The following is a 23782-nucleotide window of genomic DNA, read 5'->3' as shown; positions in this document are numbered from 1 at the left end:
TTTTCTGGTCCTTGGGGTTTCTGAAACTGTTATTTAATTATTTTATTATTCTTTAAGATTTCGAATGTTATAGGTGAGTGTTCATTTTAATGGCATTCATTGCTGCACAGTGATACAGTTTAGGAAGAGAGACTACTTCTCCTCCCCCTGAAAATACTTATATCAAAAACGAGTTGCTTTGATACCTTTCACTACTGTTCAGCATGGGAAGGTAAGACGTTGAGAATAACTAAGAGTGACAATTCACAGAGACCCAGCTCTACTGTGTTTTTAGGTTCTGAACTATAATCTTTGTATCTTTCTTCCATGAGCTTCAGTCAGATATCTAAAGTACCTTTGTAAAAGTGTCCTAAATTAGAGAAGTTAAAAGGTTACCTTTACCCTGAAAGCATATGGATGTAGGTAAGGGGCTAAGTTAATAAAAGCTATTGTTGGGTTGCGGTTGCAGTATCTTGTCCTTGTAGCCCTTTGCTTTTCAGAAGTATTGTCACCTAGACAACTCTTGAAGCAATCTGGATACTGTGTACTTTTTCTTGCAGAGGACTAAGAAAGCACTGTAGCAGGAAAACTGACTATTGTTCATGCTCACCATTTTTGATAGCAGTGTGCCAGCCTGTTGTGAACTGGGTTTCAGACAGTGTGTTCCTAGCTAGCTCTGTTGTGCTCCTGTTACAATTCTGAGCGTATCTTTTGAATTTATAAAGGGAGAGTATTCTTCACAAGAGCAAAATCTCATGACCTTTCCATAATGTGAGGAAAGTTACAAAAAATGCCTGTATCACCTTAACTCACCCAGACCCTGAGACAATGCTGGTTTTGCTTTTTTTGTTGTTGTTTTTTGATTTTGTTTACAATCCTTATCTGTAATGCCTTATGGGCATTATTGTCTCAAGCCATTATTTCAATTAAAACATTTTAGTTGGCTAATGATGAGTGACAGAGGTAAAGGTGACCAGTGCCAGGTTCAATCTCTCAGTGGCAGAGCAGTAATGAGATTGTGTTCATTAGAGCAGTCAACACAAACGAAAACAATGCTACTAAATTGCAGTTTCTAACACAGTAATGCAATAAAGAACCTGTGGAAGATTTGAAGGAGAAAACCCACTGGTGCAAAATGGCTGCTTAGCTGTGCATAAGAACATGCCTTTTCTGTGGTCCTGCCCTCCATCCTTTCAGTACTGCAGCTGTATGCAAACCATATTATGCTAATGGCACTGAACTAACAGGATGTTTTGGGGACATCTCTTAAAATGAGGTCAAAGAACCTGACCTTGAGTATAAACAAGGAGGGGTTTTGTTTGAATTGTAGAGTAATTAGGTCTAAACAACAGCGAACAGGATTCTTCCATCAGTTGATCTATTTTTTAGATGCTAGGAACTTACCCAGTGGGTATTCCTGCTTGAAGGAATACTTTTCTACTTCCCCCCACAATTTACCTCAACTGCCTGGAGCATATTCCTCTTATTTCTTCCTATTGCCCTAGGTCAAACACTACAACTGTGTTGACCACTAACAAAAGAGTTCTCAGAAGTTGTTCTGCAGCATTATGACAGGTAGATTTTGTTTTTCTTGGTACAGTGCAGCAGTTTTGGTCAAAACTTTTTATTTGCTGTATGCATTTTATATGTGTTTCTGACCATCAGAGATGGTAAATAAGGTTTACTGTATGAAGACATCTAATAGTGAGGGAAGTTGTGTTTCCTATGTGATCCCACAGCAATACCAGCTTCTTTAACTTTTAGTAGGTTTTGACAGATTTGCTGGTTTTCCTTAACATTTCAGCTACTTCGGGTTTCATGATTTTTGTGAGACTCACTGCTGTTATTAATGAATTCCTGGCCCCTCTAGTCAAAATGAGGCTCAGACTCAAGATCAAGAAGAATATACATCTTGAGATTTCTAGAATAACAGCTTCAAGATGTTAAATGTTCATGAACAAAAGTGGTCTGACTAATATTTTTGAATATTTATGTTAAGAAATATTTAAGTTCATTTACCGTAGTGACTCTGAACTCAGCTTTTATTTGTTTATATATTATCAGTTATGGTATGTTTCCTTTTCTTGCTGTCTTGTGGAACATTTCTACATCCCACAATTTATCTATTAACTCCAGGGCAAAGGAACATGCTTGTTCTGTAGACTAAGTATTACTCCATTTCCAAGGTGCATTTTGTGACAGATCCTCATGATAAGCCTCACACAATATTTGTTTACTGCCCTGGATCCCATGAAGGTGCTCAGGCTCAGACTCTGGTGCTGTGGACTGCTCTGCCTGATGGCTCTAGGTAAAAGAATATCTGTTATCTGTCATCTCTGCAGTCAGTGTGGCCAAACAGGTTGAGACCAAGGAAAAAATCCTCAAGAAATTAATCAGTTTGGACTTTATTTACAAAGTATATTATGTCAGCTACTTCTCATGCAGACACACTTGAGCTTTCAGCAGGCTGCCTGGAGGACAACTTGCAATGCAGCTGCTGCCCCTGCAAATACACAGGGGAAACCAGGTGTTAGCCCCTGCTCAAACATGATGTCAAGGGGGACACTGTCAGCAGTTAGCCGAGCCACTGTAGAGCTTATTCACACATGTATATCCAAGTTGTGGAGGCACAACGAAGGTGAAACTCAGATCCTTGCCTTTTTTAAGTTGTTGGATGTTTCTACTCTACATGTACAGCCGTGTTTGTATGCAGAGCCCAAGTGTCTGACATCTGTTACAAATGGTAAAACTCCCCTGAGCAGTACATTGTAAACATATCTTTGCTTTCAAAATAAATAAGGAGGAGAAGAGATAAATATCAGCAAATTTCATGAATCTGAGGAAATTCAGGTGAGCGACATATACGTTTTGCAGTAAGTTAATACAAGTTAGTACAGTACAAGTATGATGGCAGCCTTTCTTCCTGCTCAACTTACAATTTTAGTTGTGAAACAAAGAGCTTCACTCAACAGTCATAATTGAGTGTAATTGTTAAGCAGGTATTCTTTATTTGCAGCGCTGGACAGCACTGGGGATTGCTCCATGGGTGCCACACCTGCTAACAAAACACTCTAATACACACAAAAAGTATACATATTCATCAGATTTATTAGGAAAGGCAGTCTTATGCTAGTGGATTCTCAGAATTCATTTACACAGTCTGAGCATGCATAGTAAAAATAGAGTGAGGGTCTTCTCGCCTCCTTAGTGGTTCACATAGTCTTCCTCACATCATGATAGTTCCATCACATCACTATCTGTTAGTTGAACTTTAGGTTTCTGGTGTCCATATGTGGTCATAGAGTTACATCTACTTGTTTTTTAGGTTCCTGCTATTAGGGATGTACTCGGGGAGTTTTCCAGACTGTCCAGTCTGTCTTATCTTCACTAGGCAAAGGAGTTAAAGCTTTCAAAGCATCTTACAAGTAGATAGTGACTATAGAGGGTAGTTAGGAAAAAAGTATAAATGAAATTACATACATTGCCATAAAATAAGGGAAAAATAAAAGCTAGTAAAACACAACTGATGGTTAATGTTAAGACTAAATATCCTACTTTACAGCTCCCTGTACATTAGCAGTTTCAAGTATACTTGTAGCAACTTCCCTTCAGTTGGTGGGTGAAATTTTTAAGTAAACAATTTTTTGACAGCCATCTTAGAAGCAATTAAATGCCAGTGGCTTAGAGGTTCTTTCTTTGCTCCCTATGTGAATTAAATTTTAGAATTTGTAGATGACTTTCATAATTACATACACAAGCGAAGACTTTTCTTTTGTTCTTAGAAGGGAGATAATAATATGGGGGAACATGATAAAGTAGTGAATGATACAGAGAAAGTACATCAGGAAATACAGGAATGCAGTAAACTTTATTTACATCTTTATAATCTATTCCCTTCCAAGTTACCCACCCTGTCCCTCATACCCTTGCAATGGAATTGGGTGTAGCTTAAGGGAGAACTAAAATCTTGCTGATGGGCTTGCTGTTGTGTATTGGTTGTCTAGCTGTCCAGAGAATATCAGAAGTATCCTACAAAAAAAACCCAGCAACTAAATGGAAGAAGACACAAATATCATTTAAAGGTGTATCAGAATTGCAACTTCTAGTCATGTCCTTTCTAGTGAAATTTTTCTGGAAATGCTAAGGTTAAAAGAGTATTTCAGTATATTTGCTGATTCCAGGCAGAATCAGACTGGTATTACAAAATTTCAATAATTTAAAAAATAAATTATTTTAAAATTATTTTTAGATAATCAGATGTCTTTGGTTGTAGGGCTTTTGTGATTTTTGTAACATTTGTCAATCCAAATACAAGTTTGGATTCTGCCCTAGCGCAGAAATTTAAGATATTCTCTTAAAAAAAAAAAAATCAATCTGAATTAGTTGTTCTCTTACTGTAAGAAAGCTGTTAATGTTAGGAAGTGAGGTTATAATGAAGCTGTTCAATCAAATGGTGCAATTTAAGATGTTTAGCAGGTACAGAGATGTCAGACAGGAAAGAAATAAGTTGGAACCGAAGATGAAATAATTATTGTGATTATTACATTCAGGTAAGATCTATGTGAATGAACGATTTCTGTGGCTTGAACTTGAATTGTAAGATTCTGGGGGAGGCAATCTCTCACCAGTATCTCTAAATGGCTGCATTTGGGTACCGGGTTGCTATGGTAACGGATGAAGGCTTGCCCGGTTAAACATCCTCTAAGCACAATGGTATTTTCAGTCTGGGGCTTCAAATAAGACCTATCATCTTTGCTTCTTTGTTGTTTGCATTAATTATCTCTCTATCAATTCTCTGAGCAGAACTGCAGGTGAGGCTGCTTAGCTGTATGTGTGTGTGTGTGTGTGTGTGTGTGTGTATATATATATATATATATATATATATATGGTGCTCTGTTGCCCCTTGAAGAAAGCTGACCTGCAATGGAAACTGGACCCAATTATTGTCCTCTGTGAAGTGATGACAAAAGTGGTTGAGCCCTTATATTGCAATTCAGATCTGATTCTGTTGAAATGTTCCTGGGGAGGAGGGGAAGGTGCCATTGGGTGGCAAAACATTGTGTGCACAAAATGGGAGTAACAGCAGCATCAGTCACGTTTTTGGATGAACTCTACATTTGAATGCAGCTGTCTGCCTCACTTGTGAGGAATGGGGGCAGTATTAAAGACCTGCCTTTTGTTAGGGATGTGCAAGAGAGTGAGAGGTAAGCTAGAGGCAGTAATGAAATGTGAAACTTGTGAAGGGTTAAACTTCTCAAGAGGAGATCTTACATCACATATGACAGATTTGTCCAGGCTTTGCTTTGCAGGCTTCGTGCCTGCTCTGTTTGCAGCAATTAGAGTACTAAGAACAGAGAGGCCACTTTTGACTCTTGCCCAGAAAAGAGGTTGTGGTTTGTAGGAGTTTCCTGCAGCAAGTTTTAGTTTCTAAAAAGCAAACCTCGACCTTCTGACTCAATATTCATGTGCTAGTATTCATTTCCATCTTAATATGTTTTTGCTGCTGTACCTGGAGCCCTGTCTGTCCTTGTGTCACTTTTGCTCGGGGGTCTCTCCCCGCAGCATCTAGTCTTCGTGCTATTAATATAGTAACAGTCCAAGAGCCCATTTAGGGTCATAGGTCCAGCTTCAGGGAACAGGTATGAGATGATATGGCAGTACTGTGATTCCAAATGTGTGAGATACCAAAAATAGCAATATTCCCACCTGTCAGTGTTGCATGTAATGTGGTATCTGTGACAGCAGTCTTGCCTTATCCTGTACTGTGCGTACCATGAGACCTAGTCTACTCCTTTGCTGTGCCGTCTGACTCTCCTGAGCCTCTGCCTTCTCTTCTTCTACCTTTTTCCCTAGTTATGTGTTTGTGATGAGGGAGAGGATGAGCTAGAGGTTGGCTGTATTCCTTGCCTTTGTCAACATTTATCTGCCTAATTTCTCCAGCGAACTTTGGACCAGAACAGAGCCATCATGTAGGTGAGAGAAGGGGCTGGACCACCAGCCCTTGCAAAGAAGTGCTAAGGTGGTGCTTAGTTTGGGAACCCTGTAGACTGCAACTTCCACTATAGAGTCAAGCCCCAGGGACACATCACTCCCCCTACAGAGATCTGATGTGCTGGAGGATGGGCATGAAGGAGTGTCATGGATGAAAGTATCTTACACAGTTTTGATTTAGTGACAATTTAAGATTTATTCATGGTGTGCGGTAGATCAAAAGTTAAATTTTAGTAGCACTTAATGGTTGTTTAATTTAAAGATTAACAAAGTGATGCAGTAAAAGATATTATGAATAAAATAGTGACTTGATTACAGATTCGAGAATGACAAGATTCACACTAGCTTACTACTGGATATTCTAAATAAAAAAAAATATATGTGTAGATATAAATGCTGAAAACATACACACGCACACACAGAGATGTGTGGAAGTATTTGGATATCCAGTGAAATGTATAGACATCCACACTCTTAAAGGCAATTGTGGAAGTGGGTGGAAGATGCTAACCTATAGTTAAAATTTCCCTTTTCTCGAGTTTGGAGCAAATACAGTGCATTGGGATTCTCAATTGGCAATAAGTGAGTGTCAAGAAGAAGATGACTTCACCCTGGCCTTCCATTGGCTTATGGGCAGATGATCTTCAAAGATGTCTGAGCCTAAGAGGCATCCCAGCAAGGGGGAGATGCTGGTCACAGCCCACTGAGATCCAGGAAAGCTCAAAGGGTCTCGCTTAGAATCACTCTTTATAGGGTCTGAGATAATTGAATTTTGTCAGGTGCTATTCCATTTCAGCCCAACTTGGATGATGGAATATTCTGGTACTTCCTACCAGTTGCACAGGCCCAGAACTTGGTAGATTTTGGAGTTCTGGTATCAAACCCTTTGGGCCACAACACAAGTACAGATGTATTAGGCTGTCAGGAGGTATTGATAGTCTGTTCCTATTGTTCTTTGAGTGGTTAGAGAGGGGAGCAGAAGCCAGGTGGGCTAAGGGAGTGCTTTAACACTCTCATTCCCTGCCTTTGTCATGGTTCTCAAACGGTAGGAAAGGAGGGGACTGGAACCAGGTGGACTAAGGGGGCACCTTAGTGCTCTAGTCTTTCCCAAGCCATTTGAGTTGACACATGGTGTGTTCCAAGCAACAGGGGAGGTAGGAATCAGGAGCACTAAGGGAGTGCCTTTATGCTCTGTCCCTACCTTTCCCTATTCTTCTTGGGTTGGCATGTGACGCAAGGGGGGGAGAAAATTTCACTAAGCACAAAGCAGCCTAAGGGGGGGGAGGTTTACACCACCACAGGCAGTGAGATAGTAATGATCCCAATCCTCCCCTCAACACTGGTTTGGTTTGTTTATTTGCATCGTTGAAGAGTAAACTGTTACTCATCTAACAGGTACATCTGTGAATGTATGGAGAAAAAAAAGGTGGCACCTGCCTCAAAATAAACAATAGGGAGTAAATAATAGGTAGGTGGAATAGAGCTGATGAAAGTTGTGTAAGAAAACAGGGAGATGGTATCTGGGCTGACTACTGTGCATTGACTGCGTTTCTGTTGAGTCTGGAGAGCTATCCTTTCGCAAGCTTCTCTGTCTGTTCAGCTCTTGGGAATAAACTGCCTTTGTTCCCAGCTGTACTGAAATGTTTATTCATTAGATTTTAATAAAGAAAGTCAAATCTCATATTCCTTAATCAGTGTTTGTAACTGAATATTATTAATTGTTTAGTCAATACCTGTTAGTATGATAAACTGACAGAAACCTACAGTGACAACAGCCTTCAGATTATGTATTCATTCTGTAAATTATTAATAACTACTATTGATCCTCTCCCAACTGATGAAATATTTGTCTTTTTTGAAGAGCAACTTTCTTTTTTTTTTTTTTTTCTGTAACTGTTGTGGGTTTTTTTAATATTTATTTAGGGGTTTTGTTGCCTGTTTTTCCTTTGGAGGCCAATCTCTTTTTGCAAGCTGTTTGAAGGGGTGGTCCATGTTTGTGTACCATGACTGTTTTCAGTATTTTGTTCTTCCTCAGTATCTTCAAATATTTGTGAGTGTAGTCAAGGCCACTGATCCAGCCAGATGTTTTTGCAATATAAATTCCTCAATGAGGAAGTATGGTTAAGACCTTCATCAGTGTCATTACTGGTTTTCTCACTAACATGTGAAAACCCAAGATAAATAAGCCCATGGAGCTAGAAATAAAAGCAGGACAGTGTGATCTTTTAATGGAAATATCTTCTGCCTTTCTTCAGAAAATGACACATCTTTTAGATGGATGGGTCTACACCACTGTCTCTTTTTTTTACAGATGGGGAAACAAAGACCTTAAGTGATATAATCAATACAGTGCAGTAGGTTCATTGCAGTGCTGGGAATAGGACCTGGTTCTCTCACTCCCAAGCCACTAGTTGACGGTCAGGATGTTCTGTAGCACCTTTAGTAATGCTTATTAATATCCTTTCTCTATCCAGGACTGCTGTATTTTCTTCGTTGTCATTTAATTGAGCCATGCTAGCTTTGGCCATCTGTTTCTCCTGCCAGCACTTTTGCCATTTCTTCCATGGCTGCCTTATTCTTGGAACAAACTGCTTGGACAACTCCTCCTCACAAACTACGTGTACTGGGACACAGAGAGGAAACTAATTGCCTTCTGATGGTGACAAAGCAAAAAGCCAGAAAAGATGGCTAAATTATGATGTATAAGTGTGGCTTCTAGCCTGTCCTGTGCTGAACTTTATTCAACGCATCCTGTTGGTTCAAGAGCATGACACAACCCTTTAGAATATAACACTTGCCATCACTCATGTGTCCAAAGTCAGAATCTCAGTTTATACAAATCTGAGTTTGTGTGCTGAAGTAAAAGGTAGACATGATATTAAGAAGTTGAGAAGTTGTATTCTCTCCATGTTGTGCACTCTTTCTAATTCCCTTCATTTCCATAGTGTTTGACATGCTTCCTGCCAGGCCTGACACTAATATTTTCCTCTGCATTTATGAGGTTTTATGGCATCAGAACAAAATTAGATGGTCCCTCCTTTATTCCCATTGTTCCTTCCCTTGGTGTCTCAGCTTCAAGAATTGCAATATGAAAATAAAAGTGTATGAAGAAAATGGATGAAGAATTAAATATTTTTTTTGTGACTTAACCATTTTTTTTAATTCTTGTTGCCACACACAAGTGTACATTGTCTCTCTTCTGAGTCAGGCCATGTGCTCTTCAGGAGAAGAAACCTGTGACCTGACTGTGTGGGAACTTTGCTAATATGCTTCAAAATATTCAGAGCTGCAAGGCAGACATACACAACAAGCTTCAGGAAAACTTGTAGTTTATGGCGGTTCTAATAAAGCTTCACTACTTCTTTTTTTGTTGGGGTTATAAAAGATGATGTGTGGATGTTAGAAAACAGAAACATGTCCTCCCCAAGTTCTCTGCCTGGCTGGATGACTATCATAATAGGTGCTAGCGTATGCATCAGAAGTGCTAACCATGTGGTGCAAAAAGTGCTCAGCATATGTAAAATCTGACCGCAAACTGTTTTAATATGTGGCTTCAGTTCCATTTCATGACTACTGGTTTGTTTTAATTTCACCTCACCCCCTGGCAAAGTGTTTGAGCGAGAAGTTCAGGATTTGGATGGAGTGCTATGTGAGTGTTTACATGTCAAGTCACAAAAGCCAGGGGGTGCATATATAGAAGTATTCTTTAATTGTTTTTCTTTTAATCTTTTAGGTCTCTCAGCAGCCAAACTGCTGACTGAGTCAGGCTTGAATGTGGTGTTGCTGGAAGCCAATGACAGAGTTGGTGGAAGAACTTTCACCGTAAGGGTAATTATCTCCAAACCCATTTATACTATATATACTATACATATGTATAATTATACACATATATGTGTAAGTATATATTTATGTTTAGTATACATACATATATATGAATAGTGTACATAAATGTATTTATTTATCTTTCCTGCTAGAGAACCTACTTGAGGGAAAATTTCTAGAGCACTAGCAGGTGGGGAATTTCATGATATTTTACCAGTAAGAGTAAGGAAAAGACTGGCATGATGGTGGAGACAAAATATTTCCATGTGATCTGCATGCTCTGGAGTCATCAGTTGTTTCCTCTGGGAAGAAGAGCATGATTAGCTAAGTTTCAAAATCATTTCTCCAGGGAGAGATACTGGATAAATCTCTGTGAAAAAAAAAACCTGTAAGGCTGATGCTGTGAAAAGCCTTGAGCTGAACTGAAACAGGCCCTGTGAGGAGTGATGTAGGCTAGAGGAATGGCAGGGTTGGCTGGAAACTAGAACCAGGATGTCTCTCCTCACACCTTTACCTTCTGCCCTACCTTGACATGGAAAATCATCTCCCCCTTGCTCATTGGAAAATCTTAGCTGTGCTACTTTTTAGTACAGTCTGTTTTGAACTGTCATTGGCAAGATGCCTGACTGAGCAAAAACCTCACAGATGTGTCTGTTCTTCTCTCTCTGCATCAGGCTCTTTCCTCTCGTGTTTGTTAAGGCTGTAATGTAACAACAGGCCAGCTAAGCTGGTTATGAAACCCTTATCTGAGATTTTCAGTAATCGCTGCACCAGAACTCTACCAAAGAATTGAAGTTTTCCATGGGGAGACGAATCTTGGCCAAAATGCTCCGGGAGTGTTTAATTTAAAGAATTTCTCTGGATTGCTCTTTTAACCTGTGTGCTATGTACAAAGGATTTACAAAGAGCTTATCTTTTTTTTATCCTTTTTTTTTTTTTTTTTTTTTTTCTCCCCCTTTTGTGTGTTGTGTGTGTGATAAACTAGAATAAGCAAGTTAAATATGTGGACCTTGGAGGAGCTTATGTGGGGCCAACACAAAATCGTCTCCTGCGGTTATCTAAAGAGTTAGGAATAGAGACATACAAAGTGAATGAAGTTGAGCACCTGATACACCATGTCAAGGTAAGATGCCCTCAAGCGTCCTGCTATAGACAGGCAAGTTGTAGTGATCTCCTTTCTCATTGTTTTTCATCCATGCTACAGTGGAGTATACCTGTTTAAGTATACACCATTTGAGTTTCTTGGAGAAAAATGAGTATGTTGGTAACGAAGAACTCATACTAATTACTATATGCATGCACATCTACCTGTGTACCCTGTAGGTGCATCCTGTTAGCTGATGCCTTGATTCAGGTCTGAACTTTTAGTTAAAAGCTCTCAAAAAGCTTCATTGTTAATGGACAATACAACTGTGACTTTGTAGAGGTAGTGCTCATATACACTGCCCAAGGTGTCGGAAAGTCCCTTTCAGAAATCCTAGAAGTATCTTCTATCAGGCTGAAAGTTTCTCAGGATGGGCTTCCTAAACCAGTGATCATTATTATCCTGACTGGAAGAAATGTGAGAGGTTAAGCCTGGGGAAAATAACATGAAGAGTAGCAAAAGGCATTGTAATAGTAATAGCAAAAGACTCTGGGAGTCAAACGTTTTTGTGGGGGCAGATCTAAATGATCTGTTCACGATCTGAAACAGGACAGCTATGGCAAAGCTGTTAAAAAGCCCACGTATTCTCAGTATTTGTACTGTGCTTTCTCCAAAAGAGCATCCTTCTTCCTTTCCTGATATAGAGCAGTGTTGCACTCCCACAGAAGGGAAACTTTCTATGTTAGTCCTGAGGAAATTAACATTGAGTTTCATTATATACTTATGAAAAGCCATTGTGCAATAACTGTCAAAATATTTGTCAGATAGTAGTTGGTGTTTGATCAAAGGTTAAAGAAAACATAGACAGATTTAAAAACAGCAGTGGAGAAAAGGTGTTCTATCATGTTTTCCAGTATTTTTTCCACTCAATTGTTATAAAAAAGAAGTATGTTCTCAAAGTCACTTGCTGTGGTGACTGTCAACGATTACTTCTGTAGTAGAACTGATGTGTCCAACCCCACATTCTGTTCTGTTTTGTGTGCCATTGGCATCTTTCTCAAAGCCAAATTTTTTGTTTATACTATTTAGCCTTCAGAGTCTCCTCAATAGCAATAGAAGGTCATGCCATGAAGGAAAACTTAATGGTAGAAGACAATTGACATGGCCAGTCAGGATGACCAGTTCTCAGGACAACCTTGCTGTCCTAGCATGGGGACATTCCAGAATGCTGCCAGAAGTCACTGAAGCCAAAGCTGAAGCTGACATGTGGGCCTGATTTATTGTCAGCAGTCAGTCAAGCATGGCTGCTTGTTTGGTAAGCCAGACCCCATTTCCTTTTAGGATCTTTAGGAACCAGCTTGTGGGGGTATATTGCTATTACTCTGCTGATTGAAATAGCCTTTTGTTTTCCACCCGGCTTTAAGAGTGAGGAAAACAGAGAATGGCACAAGAGTAGAAGCTTGGTCTCTTGAGAAGGATAATCTGTTTTTCCCTTGGCCACAAGTGTCTGATTGCATGAGTTGTTAGAGGTTGTGCATAGCCTTTCACCATCATCTGTGGATACCTTTTAGCCCAGGGTGGTGAGTGCTGGTGTGAGCCACGTCTCTCAGCTTTCTTCCCTACCCAGCACTGATAAGATTTGCTGGTATTCAAGGACATATCCCAGGCTGGCAGAGAGGGGCATGCCTTGGCTTTGTATGTTGGACATAGAAGGGGCCTTGAATTGGGACACTAAGGCATTATGGCACAAGTCCCAGGGAATCTGTACGCTAGTATGACTTATATCCAGAAATCCAGAGATGAGGGAAGCCACTCTGTGCCTGGGGGCATTTGAGCCATCCAAGACTTGGAGATACGGGGTACATGCTACTTTGGTTAATGCCTGCATCTGGGCAAACAGGTCCTGGGGGAGCTGTGAGGAAGTCTGAGGCCCTAGGCTTGCTTCATATGCCTGTGCTCAGACCAACTGAGTGATACTCATAGATGACAGGTTATCCCTCTTACATATGCCAGGGGGATGGACCATCCATGGCAATTTGATGCAAGCAGGTGACTCGATCTGAGTGCTGGCAGGCATGTGTGAGATTGGCCCTATGCCTTACACAGAGCCATGGAGAAAGCTGCCCTGGAAGGGACCATTGGTGGTTCCTACTCCACCCTGGGCTTGAAGCAGTGTCTACTTCATAGTTAAGTCAGGTTATTTGGGGCCATTCTCAGTCAAATGTTGGAAGTCTTCAAGGAGAGAGATCCCATGTGCTGGCTGAGGTGCTCCCAAGGCATGCTAAGAGCCTGCAGGTTGGATTCAGACAGTTTGTAAGCTCAGGCTCACAATGTTGCTGCCTGTAGGAGACCTCCTGAAGAGAGGAGGGAGAGAGGTGTGTGCCAGGACTCCCTAGTAGCCAAGCATGAGGTAGAGAGGAGATATTCCACAGGCAGTAGCGCCTCCTTTGAATTTCCTAATTTCATTCATTGTAAATCTTTTCTTTCCTTCTTGCTTCTGTGTTTGTACAACTGTGGAAAAAGTGAGTTAAAGAATTACTCACAGTTAAATAATTGGAACGTGACCACTATATAGTAGACATATGCATTGTTGTGTGGCCAAATCAGTTTAATAATCTTCAGCCTTTTGCATTTCATCTCTAATACATTCCTTACAGGTCTCTCATTTTCAGCCACATGGTTTGCCCATGCTTTCCTTGCAAATGGACAATGCTCTCATGTGCTCCCTGAAATTTAAGCGGTATTCTCAACTCATAGCTTGCAAACCAGATTCCAAAATGTACGAAGGTCTGTTGCCCCTATGTGAATTTGAATTAATGTGCTGACCCAAGCTTTGTGACTGTGCCCAAATATAATTAAATTCTGGATCACAAAATTCTCTGAATCCAGAGAGGCAGTGAAACCTAAAGGTTTTAATTCTTCTCTTGCTATACAATCAGGCATCACAGTGCATCTTGTAAAATCAGCTGCTGTTTTTACATATACCCAAAGGTAAAATCAAGTCCTTCATAGTTAATTAAATTCCTTTTAGAGGCTTTTTAATACAAGTAATATATGCAGCCTCTTTGTACTACAAAATGCAAAGAACGCATTTTGTTGATCTCTGGGTGGGTCTCTACTAATTAGGCTTTACCAATTTGATTGGGTTGTGTGGGTTTTTTTCCCCTTTAATCTTTTTTAATGTCAGGTTATATTGTGAGATTATTTTTGGTTGTGCTTATATCGTGTGTGATATCTTCACAGAAACTCAAAATTATATTTCTTGCCCTACATATTTTTTCTTTCCCTCCACTTATTAAGCAGCCTTTTTCATGGTCTTTGAAAGGAGATTAGTATGTTCTTTTCATTTGTGTAAATACTGGTTCATCAGCCTTAGTGAGAAAATTAGTATAGCTCTGCAAGTAGTATTTGGTAGGCAAATTGCTGCCTGAACACCATTGCTTTTCAATAGTATAACTGAAGTTCAGTTCATAAATCCAGATTTAAGAAGCAAACACAGAACTATCTGGCAAGTCATCATCTTCTAACAGTCCTTCCATTGGACTGGTAGGCAGATGTAAAACACTTAAGGTAACTTTTCCTTAGCTGCCCAAGAGAGGATTGAGGACCCTACCTTAGATAGGTAGATTTGCAACTTTTGTCTGGTGGTGTTTATTTTCCTCACCAAAAAGACAGCTTTTGTCTTAGAAAAACAAGCCAAAGTACATATAGTCCAGGTAAATTTTATCCTGGAAAGAAGTGTTGAAATGTAAAAAACATGTCAATTATTGTGAGGGTTCAATTATCAACATATTTTTGTTTATTTGATGACTCAAATTACACTTCACTTCTGTGCAGTCCCAATAGTCATGCACACTTCCTGCATTTTAAAACACAAATTTATCAATGCTATCAAATCATTACTAAGAAAGATAACTGTGGAACTGGTTTATTCTGCTACACTAAATCTGTGTAAAAAACCATTTATTTGTATGACTGGTTTGCCACATTAATCTTTTTAAAACTTGATTCCTTCATATACAGTCAGGATGATTTACTCTTTGTTCTGCTGTGGTGCCAGCTGAGCATCCCCTGATCCCATTTTTGCTGATGGAAAACTTGCATGAAAACCTGGCAACATAGACTGGAAGCAAGACTCCTTACTGGCTACGTTAGACAAACAAAGCTGGTTTCTCAAAATATACTCATTACTCTGTGGTAGATCCCCCCTCATCCCTGCAATATTGATGCTCCTTGTCATTTTTTTCCAGATGTTTTTTCCACCAAAAAACTTTCTTTGCGATAACACCACGCTCCTTCCTGGAATTTCCCCAGATTATAGCATTTTTGCTAGAAAGTGGTAGTAACGCTTATTCCTTTTAATCTGTGTTGTTTCCGTGCAGACTGTGGATAGTGCTAACAGCTGGTTTAGGTGTGTTGCAGCTGAAACACTTCTCATGTGGTTATAATTGAAATAAGTCATTCTAGGTGTTTCCTTAGCACCAAAAGGCATGCTTGGCATTGTGCACAGCCGGGAGGGTCTTTCAGGTTAAAATGCTGGGTGAAACATGAAGCATCCCCTCCCTAGTCACTGGATAGGTTCTTGACAGTGACTTGCCAATACCTCGTTACCTCAATTAAGTTCCCTATAAGAGGATGGAGTTTCCTTGTACCCATTCATCTGCCAGCAGCACTGGCTAGAGGTCTCTGAATGTATGTCATGTGCTCTTTAGTTTAGCACCGCTTTCATACAAGTGTACACAATTGTCATTTCTGGGCAGGATGCTAATGTGAACCCTGTCTGCAGCACATCACTGAAGGCGAACATTTAATCTTAGACACGCAGTACTTTTAACTAGGACCACAAATCTGCAGTAATGTTATCAGGTTACATACTGATCCACAATAGATCTGCAGAAAAAAATTTTACATCCCTCTTGGGTGTCATTCATTTTCAGCACTATTGTGCTTATTAAAATGCAGTTTGCTGTGGTCTTGTTCATGAATAAAAAATGTGATGGTCGTGCTGTACTGGGATCTAATTAGCAACTGCCTAAGTGACTGCTGTATGTAAAGTTACAGAATTTAGTGTTTTTTCTCTGTGATACCAGTGATACATGTGCTGAAGCTAAGCAATATGATTTATTTAAGCTTTTGACCTGCTTCTCTGCAAATCTAAGAGGAGTATCTCCTGGTGTAGTCTGTCATATAGAGCATAACAGCTTAAATGGATTTTTGAATGACTAGATAAAAGTGTTTTCATTTTTCTTTGTATATCTTAATTACAGTACAGTCAGAGAACAAAAAGTCTGTGAGACTCTTGGTTGCCATCAAGTTAAGCAAGGCGAAATGGTATCACATCTTTTGTTTTTTCCCCTCTTTGATAGTAATTTGTAAGGAAGAATTTGGGGAACTGAGAAGAATACATCTGAATTTTTAAGAAGCTGGGCATTTGGTGTCTTGGAAAGGAAGAAATGTAAAGATGCTTAAATTTCCACAGAGCGAGCCTCGGTAGTTTCACATGTCATTACTGGAATGCAGATCTATTATTTTAAATCTACTAGACATGAGGATGCAGGCATTCCTGTGACAAGATGCTGTGTCATTAATCACACTCAAAAATGAGTCTGAGGATTGAATAGGCTGAGGTTGGTGAAAGCATCTTCCAGATTCCCATAAGGGTTATCCTCCATGCTGCAAATGCAGAGGAAAGACTGGTCTTGTTTTCATTGGACTTGCCCTGTAAATAAAGGGGCATCTTCCTTTTTTTATGCCAGTCACCTGGCAGTAATTGCAAGAAGGAAGGACTTTTTAATTAAGGGTAGATAATGTTTGTAATACAGCAGCCTAAAAGAAGTAAGATTACATACAGCAAATCAGCAAAGTGATCCCTGTCAAAGAGGACTGTAAAGCAAGGTCTTGTGAGGGGTGTTTATTGATCAAGAGGATTGACTGGCAGCTGTGACCTAATGGTAGCATGAGGATGAAAGTAGTAAGAAAAATTAACTGGAAATAAAGTATGCATTTCTTAATTAAATCTGAATGGAAAAAACCTTCCTCAGTCTTAGCCCTTCCAGACCCCCAGGGTCTGTTCCCTAGGAGATAAGGTAAAGGAGCTGTGCTCCCACCTAGCTTATTTAATTCTGGCCGCTTTGAGAAAAGCTTCAATTGCATCTGATTTTAAGAACTGATTATTGTTTCCCTTGAGAAGCTGACTGAGTTCTACAGAAAAACAGAATTAGAGAAATGTGTATTTCATAGAGGAACAGCTGGCTGACCATACTGGGTTTCATATGTCTGTAAAATTTTATGTAAGGTTTCTTTTTTTTTTTTTTTATGTGAGAAATTTAATAATCTGGAGTATCTCAGAAACAAAATCGGTGACCCCAATGCTGTCTTCTACTTTAAAGACAGTGTTTTAGTTGTGAGAGAGTGTGTGTGCCCTGTGTGCTTGGTTATGTTATTGATAGGAAGAGCACATTTGATGGTTTTCTCCCAAATGAAACTCCTCTTTTCTCTTGCTTTCATTTGGTTTTGCCCTTTTATCTGTTTTGGGGAGGGGAAGGATGCTCTTTTTTAAGACTAATTCTAGAAATACTGAAAAGTTTTCTTAATGATTTTATCGACTTTCTTGGCAGGTTTAATTCAGGTGTTGAAAGCCACACACAGGCCTGGTTTCAAAGAGTATTAAGAACCACAGTCCTTATAAATCTGTGTTTCATAAGACGCCTGAATGCTTTTTGTAAGGGTATTTTTTAATGCCTGAAAACAAAAAATCTTATTCTGATAGGAAGAAGACTTAGTTAATTCTTTTCTCAGCTGATTGGAACAAATAGTTATATTTGCTTTTAAATTCAGAGCAGAACCCTAGTTTTCCTTTCTAAATCACTTCAGTGTTGTTGTTTTTCTCATTCTGCCTTTTTGCAGATAAGTGTTCCAACAATTGTATCATTGCTGTTGTGGAAGAGTGAAGATGGACTTTATTTCTATAACATGGCAAAACCAAATTGTTTCCAATTAGCTCTTTTCCTTTTCAGGATGTGTGTTTCAAGCCAATGTGTCTGGCTGTGCTGCACTTTAAATGGACTTACTTTTGCTGATCAAATTTCACAAAAAATTCTGGCATCCACAATTGATAATCTTGAACTAGATATTGAAAGATATTTGAGTTATATTTTGGTGTGTCTTAATATTGTAGCTTTGCACCATTAGTTATCCAAATTTTTTTCTGCTGCACTTGTATTTTCTAACCTATATAACTTTTTACCTTTAGGATACTTGTCAGTATAGTAACCAGCTGAGTGTATGAGCTCCTGAACAGTTTCCCAAACAAGGGAACTTCAGTGAAGCTCAACAGTTACAGTAGGCCTCTATACCTCTCTCAGTTTGGTCCAGCTAGTTGCCATGTTTTATAGAGAATTATGATTACACAAGAGGTCCCAAAGACACATATTGTTAGATGCCATGGATTAAAAAAACTGCCAAAAGACATCCCCACCCCTCCCCAACCTCCCCCCAAACCAAACCAAAAGGATAGTTTTCCACAGGGCAGCAGATAAGAACCTGAGTATCTGGTACAGGTACAGAGTTACAGCCTGAAGTGATGCTTTTCTGTTTTTCATTTTCCTTCTCACAACTTTTCATCTTACTGTGTCTGTGGTGTATATGAATGACATTACTAAGATTTTAAGTTGAGAGAACGAAGTGTGTGTGATGTACCAGTGCTATGAATCAGCAGAGGGCACCACGTGTCTATAAACCTATGTAACTCTGAATTAACATGCAGGGTGATACCTCGGTGAAGCTTGTATCAGGTACTCCAAGGTTTAGACAATTTAACAGAGGGAATATCTGTGCTCATTCACCGATGCAGGGAATGCACCACACCATCTCGTTTCTTCCAGTGAAAGGTGACTATATTTATAAGGTGTTTATACCGTGCTATAAAAAATGCATGGATCATTGGCACCAGGGACTTCAATTCACAATACTGCATCTCACTTGGGCGCTACCTGGGTACATAATGTTTAGGGGAGCATGAAGTTGTCATATGCCTGCAAAAGCAGACTTGCCTCCTGAGATCCCACTCTGCATTGGGATACTGATGGTGTTTCCTGGCAGAGTGTGTCCATTATCAGCTAGTCATTCACTCTCTCTCACCCTCACAGAAGAAAGTGTGTGGGATCCGGTCCCTATGCCCAAGTGCTGGCACTGATACTCAAGGGGCTACTACTCATTTGTCATGCTGTGTTTTTTCCCGCTGTAATAACCCATTTTTTATGTCAGCTATTTGACCTGAAACAGAGCTGGTGTATACAGAAAGTTTATTTCTGTACTACTTATATTACATGGGTCCACTGTAACTAAGCCAAACATTGGTTGACGTGAAACAAATGGATGAGAAAATCTATTGGGAACTGTAATATTTGTGACAAACACTGGATTTCTCATTTCCCTGTTTGTTTATTCCTGAGACATCTGGGTTGTGTGTTTCCTCCCTATAGTTTCAGCTTCTTCAGTATGCTTTAGCCCATACTGCAGCAACAGCCTTTGTGAGCAGCAAGTGACCCACACAGTAACAGGTGGACCTCCAGCTGCTAATGTTCTTCTTTTGACAGTATCACAAGTGTCATTGTGAAACAGTTTCTCAAAAATATATATGCCTGTATTAAATACCACTAATCCCTAACAAAAGAAAGGTAAGAAATACATCTGAGCATTATAGTACTGTGTTGAAATATGTCAAATGATCAGAAGAGATGGTTATTATTGCTGGTTTTATACTGCTCTGATTTAGGTATAAAAATATTTGAAAAGGAAATGTTTTGTGCATCTTGGGGCATGGTTTTCATCCGTGTCTTGTTTTTCTTTAGAGATTATACAGCACCAGGAGGTATGGAGAATGGTATTCCCATCAATATGAAAGAAATAGGCAAATTTTGCCTAAATATCAAAAAGGTGGTTGTATTTGCAAAAATGTAAATTCATCAGAAGTAGAGCTGAAATGTTTCAGTGTGTTGGAAACTACTCAGAACTGGGTGTAGTCTTTCTTTGGCGTTGCTGTTTTTGTTTCTGTGTAGAGCCCAGTCTTGCAGTCTCTTCTCAAACAAAAATCTGATGACAGCTCCTGGAATTTTGTCTGTGTAGGAAATAAGGATCAGGCCTTAGGTAGTGTCATAGGAGCTCTTGAAGGTAACTTCCACAGGAGACTCCCTAATTTTGATGACTGTTTCTATTTTTCCAGGTTGAAGTTTATCCTTGTGCTTTATGAGACTTGTCGCCCCAGATTTCTGCACAAGAGTCATACCTGAGATTTCCCTTTCAGCAGTTCATATGCAGTGAAATAGAAGAATACTAAAACAAAGATAGGTTTTGTATGTCTCTTACATGTGCACTCATGAGGAAGCACCACAGGGAATTTGTAAGATTTGAGTTAACTCAGAGGGGATAACTCAGTTAGGATTGCCTCTGGCAGAGCAAGAAGCTCAGAACAAAATCAATAAATGGAATAACCCATTCTAATGCTGTTCTGGTTTTCTTGAGCACAGCAGTATACATGTTTCATAAATCTAAGTCTGGGGAATGCTCAAAACCAGACTGACATTCTCTGTCTTTGTGGAATACCTACACATTGTTTACACTAGCGAAGGGTGGCTCCAGTGTTCAGAAGGCACAGTAAAACTGACTTCTTTCTGCCATAGGAGTTACGGAATTTTAATGTTTCCAAAAAGGCTAAAAGATAATTACCAACGTGGTTCAGAAGTTACTAGCTGGGACAGAAAAATACTCAGTCTGAGTGCTTTTGCTCTTCTTTCATAGCCCTTTGGCAGCAGAGTATGAAGGTGTGCCCCAGTTCAAATTAATTTCATTTTAAGAGATTCCATAATAGTACCCAAGATGTCCATGTCAGGGCCAAATGTTTCTGATGAAACAAACTCATTGAGTTCACCTCCATCTACAGGGATGTATTTTCCGGATTCCATTGTAGTGTATTTTCCTGTGGCTAAGCACGAGAGCTGCAGGAATGTGCTTTTGTTCCATGCTGAATGAAAAAAAGCCTGCATTTTCTGGAGTATTTGTGAACATATGCTGTGCTGTAATGTCCATTCTCAAATTGGAAATGCTGGGTTTTTAACCTTGGTGCCTCTGGCTCCTGAAGTGACTGGAGATCTACTCTAACTATGGCAAAACTTCAGATTGAAAACTTTAAAAATTAATTAGATGTTATGGCATTTTGCAAACCATAATCTTTCCTCAAAAGTTCCACAAAATGAAATAGCTGTTTTGCAGCTACTTTGTCATATGTCCATGTACCAAAGAATTAAATCCTTACTTCTTACACTTCACTTTCTTCCTAACTTTCATTACCTTGGTGTTTCTGACAAGGATTCCATTAGAGTCCTGTGTCCGTGCAAAGGCTAGTTGAAAAAACAGTTTCTTCTTCACTTTCTCTAGCCTGTTAGGGTTTTTTGTAAACTGATTTTCTCTTATTCTTACCTTTAGCTTTGATTATGTGCTTTACTGCTTTCTAAGTATCTCTCTCTTTGAATTAGAAGTCCTCAAGGTTTTTAGCCAGTATTTTACAAGGTTATATATCTCATTTTGTTATTTCTTGACCAATCTGTGAGTCCTTTAGGATCCCTTTGTGCCCTTTTATTGTCTCTTTGGGTGCTTGCAAACACCTGCAGATTTGAATAATGTGCTCTCTGCCCCTTTCACATTATTAATAAAGAGGCTAAATCAAGTCAAGCATGACACGTCTTTATGTAAGTGGTAATTTGATGATACTTCTTCTCAAGAGGACACAGTGTTGTTGTCGTTACCTGGTTCTAAATATTAAATCTTGATGCAGTATTTCTTTTGAAGCCAGTGTAAATATTTTTTAATGATGGATTGTTGTGGCACTGTATTGGATATCTATTAAAAGTTAGTGCTTCTACTGGTTGACGTTCATGCTGATGAAATGCCCGCTTAAATACATCATTTAATGTAAGTTTTGAAAAAGCTGTGGCATACAATATGGCCTTTATTGTTTATCTATTATATGGAGTCCAGAATGCATTGTGAAAAAAGAGTAACATAATGCTAATGAGCATTTCTTTGTGAATTTTTAAAGCTATTATGCTGCCATACAGATAGTCAGCCAGGGAAATCCCATGTAAATAAACTAGCCCTACAAATTACCTGTTGTCTTCCACTCTTAATTAAGTTAGACTATCTGAATATCTAGTAGTCGAGATGCAGATATATCAAATCCAGCTATTAAATATATAATGATGTAATTAGGACGTTAGTATTGGTGACACTATTCACATCTGGAATTTATGGCCATAGGTGTTTGTCATTATTAGTAAATGCTACATTTTCTGTAGGTCTGGGGATTTTAGGTTAGCTGAAACCATTTTTTTTTTTTTTCCCCAGGAAGTCTCAGAGCTATGATTTTAGTGTATAATAAAGCTCATCACAGATGCTTTTGTCTGATGCTGAAAGAAAAAAACGAACAAGCCACTAAATGCAATTAACAGTTCAGTCTTCTTATGAACATTTAGGACAAAAAAATGAAACATATGTTTCTTTCTTTTCAGAAGTAAATAGCTAATTTTTCATCTCAGTTGAGCAGTGCTGTTCTATCTCATTTTTTTGATCTGATCTTAGTGTCTCTGCTGCAGGGTTTTAGTTTTGTTGCCCAGAAGTGCCCAATATAAAGTTTGAAGATACAAGGCAGTATCAGTTCTGTACACACCTGACTTAATTCAGTTGCGTATTATACTTAAACTACACATGCAGAATAACAGTATCACAGAATGATTGAGGCTGGACAGGACCTCTGGAGGTCATCTGGTCCAACTCCCTGCTCAAGCAGGGCCACCTAGAGCCAGTTGTCCAAGACCATGTCCAAGCAGCTTTTGAATACCTTCAAGCATGAAGACTCCACAACCCCTCTGGGCAGCCTGTGCCAGTGCTCGGTCACCCTCACAGTGAAGTATTTCATAACGTTCAGAAGGAACCTCCTGTGTTTCACTTCATGCCCATTGCCTCTTGTTCTGCATGCACACAATAGACATGATCAGTTGGAAACTGTTACATGCATTGATTAAATTTGTGCTTTTTTTGAGTGAACACAACTATTTGGTGCATCTTCCATAGAAGCCATGATTATGGTTGTATTTAGTTTTAATGATGTTTTTGCTTTTTTTTTACCTTGTAGGGTAAGTCTTACCCCTTTAAAGGTCCATTTCCTCCTATGTGGAATCCTTTGGCCTACCTGGACTACAACAACCTATGGAGGACCATGGATGAAATGGGAAAGGAGGTATGGCATGAGGAGTTGCAGCTGACCATCTCAGCTTAGCTTTGTCCCTTTGAGAGGTAGAGTGAAGATGGATCTAGGATGCAGATAGGCAAAGCTGCTCTAGCTTGAACAAACCTGGTGCTGGCAAGAGCAGCATCATGCCATGTGTTTTGGTATGCGCTGATGATCAGAGCACGTGTATAAGTGACATCTTGGCAAGCTCTTCTGAAGGCCGTGCTGTTGAGACTGTCTGCAGTTACCTTCATTTTTCTGGATATATGAACATTAAGGTTTATGCATGCAATTTTTAGCTTTTACCTGACAGTTGGGTAAATAATATTTTAAGAGGCTAGTAGACCTCAAAGGTATGCCTTTCTCCACCCTCAAATTCAAATTGTCCATTTTAGTTTGTTACCAGTAGTGTATGTTTTCCACTGACTAAGCTACAAGACTTTGTAAGGAGGTTGCTGTTACTTGCATAGAAGAATGGGAGAGATATGTAATAGCTCAGAGACATTCCCCAGCACTGTACTTTGCCTTTCTAGGCAAAGTTCTTAACTCTAAAATTATTTTCTATTCTTCAATCTAAAAAGAAATAAAACAAGCAAACAAACAACAAAAAAAATAAAAGCATC

At 39.3% G+C, this 23782-nt stretch overlaps 1 protein-coding gene across 1 annotated transcript in view; it reads left to right on the top strand.

Annotated features, from left to right (window-relative positions):
• Positions 1-9705: 9705 nt before the first annotated feature.
• LOC113483307 (amine oxidase [flavin-containing] B-like) overlaps positions 9706-23782 on the top strand; it is a 33658-nt gene continuing 19581 nt past the window's right edge. The window contains exons 1-3 of the mRNA XM_026854774.1: positions 9706-9798; positions 10778-10915; positions 23064-23168. Of these exons, the coding sequence (XP_026710575.1) occupies positions 23100-23168 (69 nt within the window). The 5' untranslated portion in view covers positions 9706-9798; positions 10778-10915; positions 23064-23099. The remainder of the gene's footprint in view (positions 9799-10777; positions 10916-23063; positions 23169-23782) is intronic.

The sequence above is a fragment of the Athene cunicularia genome (genome assembly GCF_003259725.1).
Source record: "Athene cunicularia isolate RWA chromosome 1 unlocalized genomic scaffold, athCun1 chr1_part1, whole genome shotgun sequence".
In the NCBI taxonomy this organism is placed as follows: Eukaryota; Metazoa; Chordata; class Aves; order Strigiformes; family Strigidae; genus Athene; species Athene cunicularia.
This window is presented reverse-complemented; position numbering and strand designations above follow the sequence as displayed.